Source organism: Hirundo rustica, chromosome 4 (genome assembly GCF_015227805.2).
Source record: "Hirundo rustica isolate bHirRus1 chromosome 4, bHirRus1.pri.v3, whole genome shotgun sequence".
In the NCBI taxonomy this organism is placed as follows: domain Eukaryota; kingdom Metazoa; phylum Chordata; class Aves; order Passeriformes; family Hirundinidae; genus Hirundo; species Hirundo rustica.
Genome location: NC_053453.1, coordinates 46,865,528 through 46,880,131, shown reverse-complemented (window position 1 = coordinate 46,880,131; position 14,604 = coordinate 46,865,528). Strand labels below are relative to the sequence as shown.

General features: G+C 38.0%; 1 protein-coding gene across 1 annotated transcript in view; it reads left to right on the top strand.

Annotated features, from left to right (window-relative positions):
• Nucleotides 1-14,604, top strand: part of FGD6 (FYVE, RhoGEF and PH domain containing 6) — an 81,842-nt gene that overhangs the window by 49,726 nt on the left and 17,512 nt on the right. Inside the window, exons 9-14 of the mRNA XM_040061531.2 lie at nt 5,338-5,388; nt 8,407-8,465; nt 8,611-8,682; nt 9,216-9,284; nt 10,944-11,027; nt 12,179-12,258. Coding sequence (XP_039917465.1) covers nt 5,338-5,388; nt 8,407-8,465; nt 8,611-8,682; nt 9,216-9,284; nt 10,944-11,027; nt 12,179-12,258 — 415 coding nt within the window. The remainder of the gene's footprint in view (nt 1-5,337; nt 5,389-8,406; nt 8,466-8,610; nt 8,683-9,215; nt 9,285-10,943; nt 11,028-12,178; nt 12,259-14,604) is intronic.

Below are 14,604 nucleotides of genomic sequence, written 5' to 3'. Positions count from 1 at the left end.
GCAGTGGGGTTTTTTGTCTGTAAAGGGAGGGCAGTGACAGAGGCCTCCTTTATGAAGTATTTTGAGATGTGTTTGTTGTAAGAAGGGGATGGCTCCTGTAAGGATTTGGAAATACTTAAGGCATTGTTTTTGAGAGTCATTTCTTCTTGATGAGCAATATAAAAATAGCCTCTGTTTATGTAGTAACTGCAAAATAAAATGCTCTGTGACCTTTTTTTTTGGCTCTGTAGCAGCTCATTGGCATTTCCCCAGCATGTACTTAGACTAGGGATTGTGAGAAATGATGGTCACTTTAAAAAATTTCAAAGGTTTATTAAACCTTAAGGAAATACAACAAAGAACTGAATAAGGAAAAAATACAGTATAAAAAGCACATAAACTGCCACGTGCTCACCCGCTAAATGGCTGCTCCACCTTTGATACCTTTGGTGTTGCATCAGGTAACCCTGGCCCCTCACAAAGTCTGCCAATCAACTCTTCTTCGCTGTCCATGGGCGGAGATCGCTTTCTTGCAACTTGATTGGAGGTCAGTTGTTGCCATGCTGCACCCCCTAGTAACAAGCCTGCCCTCCCCAAAATGCCCCATGCAAGGGGCACAGGTACACGCCCTCCCTCCACATGTCCCAACTACCAAGGCCAACCCCTGGCCATCATACAGGGGGAAAGGGGACTGTGGAGAGAACAGAGGACGTCCAAACAACAAATCACAATAACATAACTATACATCAATAAAACTTCTCGTAATGTACACACAATATTCATCCCTTAATTGCGAGAGCAAACCGTTGCATTACCCATCTATAACATGATGCTGTGGCAGATTCAGACTTAAGTGTTATAGAGCAGTTTACTGAGTTATTAACATTGACTTTTTCATTTTAATCATCCCATTAAACTCAAGGTGTTGAAAAAAGGGGGATAACTCTTATTAAATGGAATTCTCTGTAGGAGAGAATCTTAATGACACTTAACTGATGAAATCAACCATGAAAAAGCATTTTTGGACTTGCTTTATTTTAAAAGGATACTCACTTAGGGCATGGTATACTTTGTTATACACTTCAAAATTAGTGGAGCCTTGGGTAAGTTCAAAGGTTTAATTTAAACAGAGTTTAATTGAATGGAGGATCAGGATGAAGCAAATGCTATTGTCAATATACACAGCAGAGCAAGAGGCATCAGGGATGGATGACACTGAAACAAAACTCAGATGTTGAAAGGGAATTCCTCATTATGATTATCTGTCACTGTGGCTGAGACAGACTGTTTTAGACCTGAAAAAAGCCTCATCCTGTGCTGATGTGGGTTATTGTGGGTGTCCCCAGTCTGCAGACCTTACTGTGACTGCCCGGCTTCAAATACTCCTGCAAATGCTGCTGAAAGGAATGGGATTGCCACGGTGGTGGCAAATCTAGAAACAGTTTTCTCTTGTTCTATGTGAATAATAAAAGAGATCAGGCCAATAACTTAATTATGCTGGAGCTGGAGAGTGATGTTTTGGATTGGTTTCATTTTCAGCCTGTTCAGTCTTTCATGCATATATGTTGCCCTTGATTTCTGACTCTTCCATGTCTCTGGATGACCCACCTGCTTAGTTACCTTCCAACAGCTCTGTGTAATACTGAGCAATGCCTCTTATAAACTTGTGCTATATGAACATCTTGTGCTATATGAATATGCAAAACATTTGTATCTTGTGTTGGGGGGGGTGGGGGGGAGGATCTGTGGGAGGAGGGTGAGAGCAGCAGAATGAAAATAATCCAGGAAACTAAGCTGTCAGGCCTCAGTCAAAAGGGATTTCTTCCTATTTAGACGTTCTGTGCCAGTGGGACAGCTTTGTACTGGTAACCTGCTGCCACTCCGTCACATCACAAGATTGTTGCGGTGCTTTGAAGTGGAATTACTTTTGTGCTAACAAAAGCAGGAGCAGGTGGATTCCTAAATCAGCCAAGGAGACACACAGCTCAGCACTGTTTCTGTTTAATTGTATAGCTTCTCCAGTCCAGTAGGCAGACTTCCACTTCTTCACATACTGGCCCTGAGCACTGTGCAGTAAATATTAGATAGCTTATGGGGGAGGTTGATCAGAGGCCTCTGATTTCTGAGAGGAATGAAGGAGAGGTTATCCTCTTCCCCCAAAAACCTCTCATTTGAGTAGATGACTTGAGACTGTGCAATAGGAACAGGCTCTTAACTGTCATAGGATAAGCCTCTCTCCTCTTTTTCACAGCATAAGGTTGGCAGAGAGTGTCTTTTATTATCCTTGACTGGCTTATAGTGAGGGGAGGCTGAGTGGGATGAAAAATAAGCCTTTTTGCACTCTGCAGCTTTGCAGGTTGGAAATAGAGTTGTCAGACTCAAGGCCAATTATGTGTTGTGGAACAATTGCTGTGAGTTTAAATTAATTACATTAGACAAATTAAGACAAAAAGTAGTTAATGATGTGGAAAATAATTTTAAGCAGAAATGATAGCCACTGCCCCCAGCAAGTGGGAAGAAAGAATTGGGGGCAACTGTCAGGTAGAAGTTAGCATACAGAAATTTTCATCAGAAAAACAGTACTACTGTGCTTTTATGTTTATTTTTGTTGTGCTTTGGGGTATCCAGCAGGATTAAGAATTTCTGGAGGTGTGATTAAGGTCTTTCTAGTATGAACAATGAAAGCTCATTTCAGAGGGGATTTTTTTTTTTTTTTTGCAAGGACATTAGATGCCATTTCACTTTAATATCTGACCTCTGTATTTATTTCACCTAGCAATACTTTTGCAAAAATTTTACTGCAACATTTTTCAGGTCTGTGAAATCAGCTTGTTTGTATAGTTTATGCCAGTACCTCCAGAAAGCTGTTGTAAGCACAGAATTTCCAATGTGCATTCACAGGAGAGACTAAAAATATCTGTTCTGATCCTTCTCTGAAGCTGAGTTTTAGCTGTGAACTGAGGTCCACTTACCAGATGAAGAGAGTACTAAGATGAAAATAACCTATTTATCACTTCCAGGATTTTACAGTTGTTTTATTGGCTGCTGCAGTTTTGTAAGACAAAGGCTGCCTTCTGTTTTAAATACATAATTTTAAATGAATAAAGTTATGTTAAAATCTTGATTTTTCCCTCTTCTATTCACTGATTATATAATTTCAAATGCTAGAAAATACCCATCCAAAAATGGGTTTGAGTGGTTCTGTTTTGGGAAACATGTTATAAAGCATGAATATGCCAAGAAATAATTAGTTCCCATCTTAGGTCTCTGGTTTTTTGTTTCCACTGCAATTACTTTGGATGTTAAATTGGATGATTTCATGTACCAGGGGCAGTGTCTTAGAGTGCCAGCTGTACATTTGCAGATGAGGAAATTATACCTACCTTACCTCTTGTTCCCCGCCTGTAGAGGTGAGTGTGTGGTTTGGGAGCTGTATTTCTTTATGAGCCACATGTACTCATTTTTTATACTGGAAGATTCCCACTGGAGTCTTTTGTGCTGGCTCCAATGAAGAGCAAGTTGCAATTGTAAAGCTTTAATTTGTAGGCTTAATGGTGGAGTCCAAAGAGTGCTCTGCCTCAGCGATATGCCACAGCTCCAGTGTGAGAGACCATCTATGCACAGGCAGGGCACGAGAGGGCAACTGGTGTTGTATCTGTGATAGGTTCCTCCAGCTTAAACCAAGTTAAACCCAGCATGAACTCTTCTCAGTTGCTTTCAAAATACCTCCTGTTAATTTTGTTTTCCCCCTCATACAAGCATCTTACCAGAATAACCCAAGGTGAAGCAAGATTATCTTTTTTTAAATGGAATATATGGCTACCTAAATATTGCATTGGAATGGCGGGTAGATACTACAGCACGAGATTTTGAGGGATGTGAAGGATACAATATTGATGTAGTACAGCAGGAGAAGTTTTGGTGCCAGGTCAGACTTGTCTTAAAAAAATCACGTGTTAACCAAAGCCTGCTAATGATCAGAACTCTGAGGAGAGCAGAAAGCTGTGAGTGTTCCGATGGCCCAGCCAATCATGCTTCCCAGAGCTCCCTCCCTGCCTCCCAGCCAGTTCCTCTTCCTGCACCCCAACCTGCTCTTCATGCTTCTCCCTTGGATCCTCCCTTAGGTCTCTGCCAAACAATAAAATGTCGGTGCCAAATGTTTCTCTTCCTGTAGTTCTGTTTTTCTCAAAGCTTTAATTAATTGTGACAAGTTCTTTCACTCTTCGTAGCAGTTCTACTGCAGAAACATGTTTCATAATTCCCTTTTAATTTTGTGCATAAGGAAAAGATTACCATGCACTGAATGGTCTCTGAGGGGCATGCATGAAGCAAGACATCTTATGAAGGCAGGAACAATTGGCTCCTGATCCTTTTTGAATGAAAGAATGAATTTGGGTAGGGCAAGCATATGGGAGTTGAATTATTTCTCTCCTACATGAAGCTTGTACAACTGAGAAGCTAAAATTGAATGCTTGCTACATTACATGTAATTAGTTTTCATTAGATCTGCCAGAATATTAATACTTCATTTAAAAGGTAATTATAAATCAGTATTTGCTGCTTTTATCAATCTAATGTATATCTCTTGGAATATCTTTCTGTTCTGGTTTATTTTCATTTTAAGGAGGTCAAAGCTTATAGAGAGTAGATGGTTGAGGTTTTACTGAGGATATATATTAATCTTTCACAGGGTATTGCACTTTTTGATGAACTAGACACTCAACCAGGGAATGGAAACTCGAGGGGGATGTTTTCTTGTATAGTCATACATTTGGAGTTAATTTTATCGAAGTAAAATAGATTTTAAAGCTACCAAAACTTTAATGGATCGAGGGTGCCATCTCTTGGTTAAATTACGTGTCATTGAAACCAGAAAATGCCTATTTGAACATTGAAGGAAGTCTATTGTTTTTATTACTGAAAAATTTAATCATTATCAGATCTTCCATAATGGACTACTATTTTTATTAGCTTCTATAGACTAGTTTAGGTGTTCAGACAAATATCTGTAATCTTCAAAAGTTTTTGTGTCAGCTTAAATGTAAATGATTGCAAGTAATTACTAATTTTTCACTTGCTTGTTTTTTTCTGGAATAATGTATACAATATATCCCATTTCACTGGAGAAGACCACTGTTTCAGTAATCTATCTCTTTGCTGATATACTTTCATTATGGAAAGGCTAGTTTTCACTTTGTTATTACCTTGACAGATTTAAAAGACAAAATAGTACATCTTTGTTGATTAAGTAGTAGATCTGAACAGCTGATTTCCAGTAAAAAGATGGGGTTTACTACTTTCTGGTGTTCTTTATTTATTTAACAAAACTATCTCTATATTATTTTTTTCTTTATACAGATTATTTAAAGAATCTTTTAGAAGAATCTGCAGACTATAGGGATACTCAAGGTAAATGTCTCTTTAAAGAAATAACACCTTATATACCAATGTTTCCAGATTTTAAATGCAAAATGCTAAGTCAGTAATAGAAGTGTTTTCTATTTACTTTTAAGTTTCTCAGGAGAAATACTAAAAGATTGCAAGCTTATGTTACAAAAAAGTTTGGAGCTGGCAGTCATATCAGCTCACACTTGAGTTGAAACCACGAGATGAGTGAAGCTCCACAGGCAGTTTAAACAGATATTTTAGGCACTGCCATTGAAAGAGACAGTCCCTTGCATCTGTAGACCTTTAATAGGCAGCCTGCTTTCTCCAGCTATGAGCTTTCTGGCCTCCTCCTCTCTCTTTGTGCCAGGAGAAGCATCCATGTGGCGGAAGTGAGCAAGATCAAGGAGCTGCCATGGGTAATATTTAACCTGAGTAGTTCTCCAGTTTGACTTGTCAGAAGCTGCACAAACACAAGTTACTTAAACAGGTTTGCCTGCATGTGGGGATAAAGGAGATCAGAGGAAATGAGAAGTAGTTTGTGATAGAGAGGACAAGACCACGCATTTCATAGTAGTGCAGGATTAAGGTGGTTTTACTTGAGCATATCAATGCAATGCATATTCAGGCTGTTTCCTTCTTACGAGTGTGCCTCAGCAGTGCAAAAAAATGCAAAAAACCCAGACGATGTTTCCATTTCATTTGCATGAGATCCTGTCACATTTGTGCAAGTCCCTTACCTTTAGAAGGCTTGTGCATATATAGTTGATTGAACTTCAATAAATTAATACCTTCAATGTACTGAGCCAAGTTTGCTTTGTCTGCTGGTACAATACCGTGAAATATATAAGTAAATATATTTCTTAGGACATTTAGACATATTTGAGTATGTTGAAGATACAAGCCAAAAATATTTTAACTGGTGCCTTTTCAAGAGACAGAAAAGTTCATCTTGCACTCCTTATGGCTGTGAACAAAATGATACTTGCACCGCATATTAAATAGTTGACCACTTGAAAAGAGAGCAACCTAAATATATAATTCACATTTTTATGGTTTCTCCAGCTTCTCTGTTTTTCGTAGTTATATTTTTCACAGTGTTTTTCTCTCCCTTATTATATCAAAGATAGAAGCTGAAGATAAGTTATATCAACAATTAAGTGTCAATTTGCCATTTGACATATTTGGTAGTCCATCTTAGAACTTGGGTAAGAAAAGAAAATCTAATCTTTAGTCACCAAGATCTTTCTTGTAGTAATTAAGTTTGACTTACTTCTGACTTTGCTTAGTTGTTTAATTCCACTGCAGGGCCTGGGAGTGAAGGGGAGGAGTGGAGAGGGAGACTAAGTTTGGTTGTGATTAGTACTCTTGGAAAAAAACCCAAATAGCACAATTCTTGTTGCTGACCTTCATTTGAATACATTACTTCAACTAAGTGGTATAAGTGGAATGCTCTTCCCTGCCAAAAAGCGCTTTGTTTATGGACTTTGACCCTATAGATTATTTTATGTTGTTTAGATTCTTTTAGTCTTGGCTGTATAGTCCTGAGATCCTGGAACTTTCCCTTCAATAGCTAGCAAATTTTATAATTTTCTCTAAAATTCTTCAATCTTTCTTGAAGTCAATGAATATAGTTTTAAGGTTTTAATATATATAGTAACTGAGAGATGAAGGAAAGTAAAACAGAGAGAATCAGGTACTCATTCTTGTCTTCCCACGTTTCCCTTCATCTTTTTTCTCGTGGATGGGAGCTGAGGAGGGTTTTGCCTGAAGCAGCTCCAACGTTTTCTAGAAAGAGACCACCACTATATTTCAGCAGGCTTGCTTGATACCATGACATCTATAGCCAAACTTAAATTTTGATCAAATGCATGATATGTGCTATGTATTTTACCTGTTTGACTCTGTGCTTGCATCGCCTTGGTTCATGACATTCTTCTACAAAAATTCTCTTTGAATTGGCTTAGGAGGAGCTTTTTGTTCATGACTGTTTAGTTTCTTATATGGCTTCATGTTCTTCTGAACCTTTCAGTTCAGAAAGCTCTGTCTTTTAACATACTTCCTTTCTGAATATGAGTCAACAATAAGGGAAATATATGCACTCTACAGTACTAATACTCTAATGATTATCTAGGAAAAAAACCCCAAGGCCTTGGTTTTACCTGGTTTGGTAGGCTTCTCTGTGGACTTTTAACCAAATTTATTCCTTTCTTTGAAATGCTTGACTGTAATTCATGTACTCAGAAGGTACTAAATGCTTTCAAGATTACACTTTGTCAGAGCAGTTCTAGCTTTTTGTTAAGTGTCTTTTTTCTACCTAAGTAAATTGCAGGTTTTTGGATAAGATCCTTGTATGGGATGGATCCTTGGACTGAACACTCACTGTGTTCACATAATCATTTTATGCAACTGCTTTTTGAACCTACACCTTAGGATATTTTACAGTTGAATTGCTGGTTATTAAATATCAGTACTTAATAAAATTGCTCATATTTGGTAACTTTTTTTCCCAGAGATATATTTTTCTTTTGGTATTACAAGTTTGAAATTTAGAAATTTGAACTTTACTGTTATTTTGAGGGGCAGCAAAACTAAAGGCAGAAGACAGAAATGGCAAAGAAATGGGGGGAAAAAAAAAAAATCTAGGTAGTCTTCCATGAATGGCAGTGATGACATTTAGGTAACATGGCCAAAACTTGGTCCCTACAGAGTCTCTGTTAAAATGTTGTTAACTTTTCCAATATAAGTATAGTAAGTAATTTGTTGTGCGAGAAACTGGAATTTAACTTGGCCTATAGACGGTTTTGAGTAGCTGTAAGAAATAATTAACACTGTGGGTTGAAGCAATGACTTGCTATGGCATACTTACTAAACCATGATCCAAAGACTGGGATTTTTGGGAAGTGCTCCTGAATGCAGTGACTGTACAATAAGATCCTTCAAACTTGGAATGATGTGGAAATGCAATATGGTATCTGTGCTTTACATTATACCTGTGCTAACTGGTCTGTATAACCAAAATAACATTCCTTCATCTTTCAGATGCTTTAGCTGTTGTCATAGAAGTTGCAAACCATGCCAATGACATCATGAAGCAGGGAGTAAGTATTTTTGCCTTATGAAACTGATTGATTAAAGCTTTCTGTCTTTCTCTCTCTCACTTTCTCCCTTTTTTTTTCTTTTGTTCCTTAAAATAAATCATGAATGCAAAGGCAAGTACTTACCTTCTGCTTTTTTCCCTCATAGGATAACTTTCAGAAACTCATGCAGATCCAATACAGTTTAAATGGACACCATGAGATTGTACAGCCAGGAAGAGTAAGTGCCCCACATGGCATTCAGCAGATTGCAGTGAAAGTGCAGTGAAAGTGAAGATGGTATGCAAGCATAGACTGACTGGAAGAAGAAAATTGGTCCATTGCTTCATTATTGGGTTCTAACAGTCAAATGAATACTGCCACTCCATATGTATGGGGTTTTTTTAGATGTTTATCTGACAGAAACTTAGAATTTTTAGAATATGATTCCTTGCCAGATCTTGTAGGCAGGTTTTTGTCCTCACACTTAACCCTGTATTTTTCATGGTTTCACATGCAGCATGGAAAACTAATGCAGTCATCCACACTCACTTCTAGAGAAACCTAAGGATAAACAGCTTTTCTCAGAAGGGGAACTCTGAATACCAAAACTTGTGCAGCACTTCTAGTGTAATAGGAATAATAATAGTAATAATAACAACAACAACAACAACAATAATAATAATAATAATAATAATTATTAAAAAATCAGCTCATTTGTATGGCTTGTACCCTAAGAACCTAAGTTTTGCATTTCTTGTCTTAATTTACTAGGTTTTTTTGAAAGAGGGAACACTGATGAAGTTATCACGGAAGGTCATGCAGCCAAGAATGTTTTTTCTGGTAAGATGTTATGTATGTTGCTATGTGCCTTATCCTAGTGTAGCTTTTAGTGGTTAAAATATTGCACTGCAAATATAACTAGTAACTACAGGTAGCAGGAAAAAATTACTAATTGTTGCTGTTCTATTGAGTCAGTTCTAATGCAGAGATATTATCTGTGCATATGCATTAATTTTAACTGAAAACCGCTTCTCACTAAAATGTACTAGTTTGAACAATGCTCACTTAAAATCTGTAAGCTTTTATGAGGAGACATTATCTGTGGTACTGTGGAAGCCAGCACAGTTACTCCATCCCTCTTGGCAGTACTGGATCTTAAAACTTAGAACTGTTGTCACTGCTACTGCAGCACTTCCTCACTCCTTTCCTTCCTCCCGTCTCCCTCCTCCCCTCTCCTTCTCCCCCACTCGCCGTCCTCTCTCCTTCCCCTTGCAGGAGCCCACGTGCATCCTGAGCAAAGCACTGGGTGGAAGTTAAGTACTGGGTTCTCTTCCTGTCTCTCCTACTGCTTTGTTTTGAAACTTCTGTGTATCTCTGAATTTTCTGTTTCCACTTGAACCCTTTGTTTATCTCTTCTATTCAGACAGTAAAGCAGCTGTTATCCTGTAATTTATGGCATTATTGGTCCACAGTCCTGTCTGAATTCTGTCTTGCAGTTACCCTAATATGAAGAAATAGTTCCCTAGGCAGTCCTGGATTGTGTATTATACCAGTTATGGAAGTACTCTCAAAAATGTAGTGCTATCTCAAGCTTCACAAATGAGATATTGCTAATTTCAGTGTCTCTATCTTGGATTTTCTCCGTTTTGTTTTATCAGACAAGGTTTGATTATTTGGTTTGGGGTTTTTCTTATATAGAAATGGTACAGGGTAGCATTCATATCATTAGACACAGGTATTTTTCCATTTATCTGTTGTGAAAATTTAGTAATAATTTGAACCATTTGGTTATTTTCCAAAGAATCACATAGCAAAAACTTATGAGACACATCAGGTTTTGGTATTTGTGTATGAAGTTGTAAATGAAGTTTATGAAGTTGTAAATTAAGTTTGGATCCATGAGTTGAAGAGCACAGAAAATAAAAAAGTCTTAGTTATTGTTCAGTAAGTGCACTGAACGAATACAAGTCTGGTAGAACAGGAAAAAAAACAGTAGATGCACTATAAACTGGTAAAATTCACAAGTTATGGTTAAGTTTGTCTTTATAAATTGATAATCCATTCTGCCATCTCCTGGTTGCTGGATTGCTTTGATTTGTTTGAATGGTTAATTCTAATATCTTGTTAAAGTTGTTTGCTATATTATATACCTGTGTATAATAATAATAATAATAATAAAGAGAAACATGTTTGTCCCTTTGACAGCCTGTTCTTTGACATCTATGCACTGTTTACTCATGTGCCAAATGTATATTTACACAAGAAGGGTATAAATAGATACACACAAGAAGGGTATAAATAGATACCTATTGTTATCTAAATTCATACATGAAAATGTTTCTTGGATTCTAAGTGGAATAATAGGAAGTAGAGGATACCCTTCTGGACAGTTATCTCAGTGCTGTAGGAGTTCTGAGCTTCCAGTAAAATGTATCTGAAATTATCTGAAATTAAGTCTTTTAACAAACTTTAGTCAGTAAAAAGCATTCTGTATTACAGTTTAATGATGCCCTGTTGTATACTACTCCAGTTCAGTCAGGGATGTATAAACTCAACAACATGCTGTCATTGGCGGGAATGAAGGTGAGTCTGTTGTTAAAGTGAGCCTTTCTCCAAATTTACCTAAACTCAGGCCTTGAAATTTTAAGAACACAACTGTGTTTACTGTTGGCAAGAGATATTAAATATGCTTATGTTCCAGAGCAATCCTACAGGCTTAACTTGTGTAATGTGGCCTATGGGATTGCTATCTAGGTTTTCCTAAATATTCTGTTGCCACAGGTTCAGCTTGGCTGCATTTCACCCAGTATTGTTGTACTCTGGAACAGTCTGCCAACTTATTTTTGTATTGTATTTTGTTTAAACTTCCTCACTTTTGCCTTTTAACTGCTTTTTATTGCTGACACTCAGAGATGAGGCATCTTTGCCTGATAAGAACCTGGTGGATCAGTTCTCTGTGGTTTATAGAGATTTGCTAACTGTGAAGGAAGATACAGCTTTTCTCCCTGAGCCCTTGTGAAAAGCATCAAAGTTAAGCCTTGAGCTCCACTGGGTAATGATAAGGGACATGCATGCCATATAATGATTCAGTCACTGACTTGACAGTTAATGGGAACAACAAATCATTGCCTTGGGAATCATTGTCTCCAGTGCTGTCAGAAAAAATCACCAAGTCCAGTTGCAGTGCAGATTTGGCACTCAGGTCCAAAGTTTTGCAAGCAGAGCTACAAAATCTCTTTCGCCAGCAGATGTCTTGTGGTGGCTCAGACCCACTCTTGACTTTTAAGCCCCCTTATGTTTGAAATTTGGTAGCTCAGAAGAATCAGCAGAATTGTGTAGCTCTTGCCCATTCTGGGGTACACCAGTGGGCTGCATCTCATCCTGCAGCAGCAGCAATGCCTTTTATTTTTTTTTTTTTTTGGTCCAGTTGCAGGAGATGCTGAGGGGGCAACATGACTGGACCTGTATGAAAGGTGTCTGACAGCTCTTGAGCTTCAATCCCCTGTATATCTCCAATGTTTGATGAGGGCCAGTGAAATAAAAGGATGGGCTGCATGTAATCTTAGTGTAGCTGGGCCCTTTAGACTGGTATATGATTTCCTGTTTCTGAGTAGGTTCTCTGCAGTGTTCCCCTTCTGCAATAAAAATGTAAGAGATTTTACAGGAATTAAAATTAAAGCAATGACAAAAGTACCATTTCAGTCTGAATGTGAAGTTTTCTCTCTCGGCTGAAGGTTAAGAAGCCAACCCAGGAAGCATATCAGAATGAACTGAACATTGAAAGCGTAGAGAGATCCTTCATTCTTTCAGCGAGGTAAGCCTTTCAAATTAACAGTGATTGTAAAACTATATGTTTTCAAACAAGCCACACAAGCTTTTTAGAGCTTGTTTTGAGCTTAATGTAATGAAAAGTTACTCTTGGCTAGAGTGATTACAGAATAGGGGGATTCAGTAAATCAGAGTGAATAAAACCATTGTTTGGTTCTTCTTTTTCACCTTAATTGCACCTTCAAGTAAATTGAAATACTACCCTTGCAATGCCTTTCCTTGAGAGGGTTTCAATTTAATTAATTTTAGCCTTTTTCAGTATTTTTTTATTCTTCTAAAGTTACTGATATGCTCTATATTACCAAATTCTCTAAGTAACAGCAAAAGGATATATGGTTACTAAGCCCAGGCAGCTATGGTCACCTTCCCTGAGATGCCTTTAGCAAAGGTCTGTTTTTGTGGATTGTTGTTTTTACAGTGCTCGAGTTGAAGTTTTATGTGTTCTGACATCTGTGGCAGTGCTGATACCAATGAAGAAAGACATGTTTTCTCTTTTATTTAGCAAAGCTGAGCAAGAGCAGACTGCTGTTCTTTGTGTGACCTTGTAAATACTGACATGAGAATGCACAAACATAGCAGTATCTGTAGCTGAGGGGTAGACCAAGATTAACGTTGTCAAAGAAGCCGAAGGAAGTAGCTCAATTGTCAGAGCAGTAGTTATTTATAACAACACCCTTGAAATGGGTAATTCTGTATTTCTTTAACAAATTTAAACGTGTCCTATAGGTCATCTGCACACTGGGGAAAAAAAAAATGCATTTCACAGTTTAGGGTATGGTTCTGCTCCAGTGTAATATGAACAGCTCTGTGCTGCTTAGGTGCACAGAGGGATGACTGCATGTCACACAGACTCATGAAGGCATTCAGGGGATGGCAGCAGGCAATGAGGATTTATCTCTACTTGACTTGAAACAGTGTTTCACTTTGAATTCAGTTGTTTTAAAAAAATGTAAAAGAAGAATTGGAACTTCTGAAAATGTTATCATCTTAACATACAAGCTACCTATTTTCCACAGAACAGAATAGACTAGTCTTTTTGATGAACTGATTAAGTGGTAGATGAAGATTAACTCCTGGGAAAGATGTGCTGGTCCATAGGGGAAAACTCCTATATATAACATGCTCATCAAATTTGGCATAGTTTGTGATATGCTTTTGTCTTAACCTTGAAATTGCTGGAATTAACCTCATATTACCAACTGAGGCTGCTACAATTTGCTTTTTTTTTGTTTTTGTGTTGTTGATGTTGCATCTTTGGGGAGCATTCAGCTCTGTTACTTTTATACTTGCTGGAAGCCATGCATGTGCAGGAGCCCTACAGAGCAGGGACAGACAGAGGTTGCATTTGCATGGCATGAAGGAGGTGCTGGAGGCTCCAGATGTAAATGGCAGTTTTCAGATTGTTTTCTGTCTGTCACCAGAACTGGGCCTGTTGTGGTGTAGGAGGGAAGCAACTGAAAAACACTACCAGCAACAGGTGCTTGTGTATAATTTTCCCAATCAACTATGTTGTTCCTATTGATAAATATTCTAAATGTGAAGATAATTCATATCTTTTCAACCCAGGCTGTATCTTCCTTTGAATGATGCCTCATTCTTACACCCTTTCATATAAGTAATATATGGTAAAAAAACCCCACCTTAATTTCAAAACTGTTCAAATTAGTCTTAAAGACACTGGAGACAAATTTCACTTCCATGGGTTTTTTCAAATAATAAGCATTATTATTTGAAATCTCTGGAGTGTACACTAGAGATTCTGAAATGATCCTGGGAGCAGAGACAGGGAAGTGAAAAATTAAGCTGGTGAAAAATTGCTAGTAATAAAAAGCAGGCCAGTTAATAACAAATATAGATTAATTCCTAGATAAGAGTCTTTGTCACTTCAGGTTTAGTTTCACTGACTGCTTTAGTATTCTGCTTTATCTAGTCTGGGTTGAGGTTTCAGTTTTCCTGGGATGTCTGTAGGAATGTGAACTGTTTTTCATAGTGCAATGCAGTATTGTACTAGAAATCTCTTCATCAGAAAAACAAGTTAGTGCATCTGCATAATACAGCACTGTACAGAAGTAAAGCTTTGGTCCTGGCAGCAGCAGTCATGCCAGCCTGACACAGTGTGGCCCTTCAATAAAGTTGATGAAGAGCTATTCCAGGCAGATGGAGCTGCATCTCTTCCTATCCTACCTAAGGATGGTCAGGCAAGACTGGTTCAGCTCGGAGAGATACCCTACAGCTCTGATCCTGGAAACAAGAGGGACATGCTTCCCCAGTGCCCTCCTGGGGCCACTGAGCTGTTTAGCTCCACTGAGCAGCTGGATGTGTGCCCCCAGGA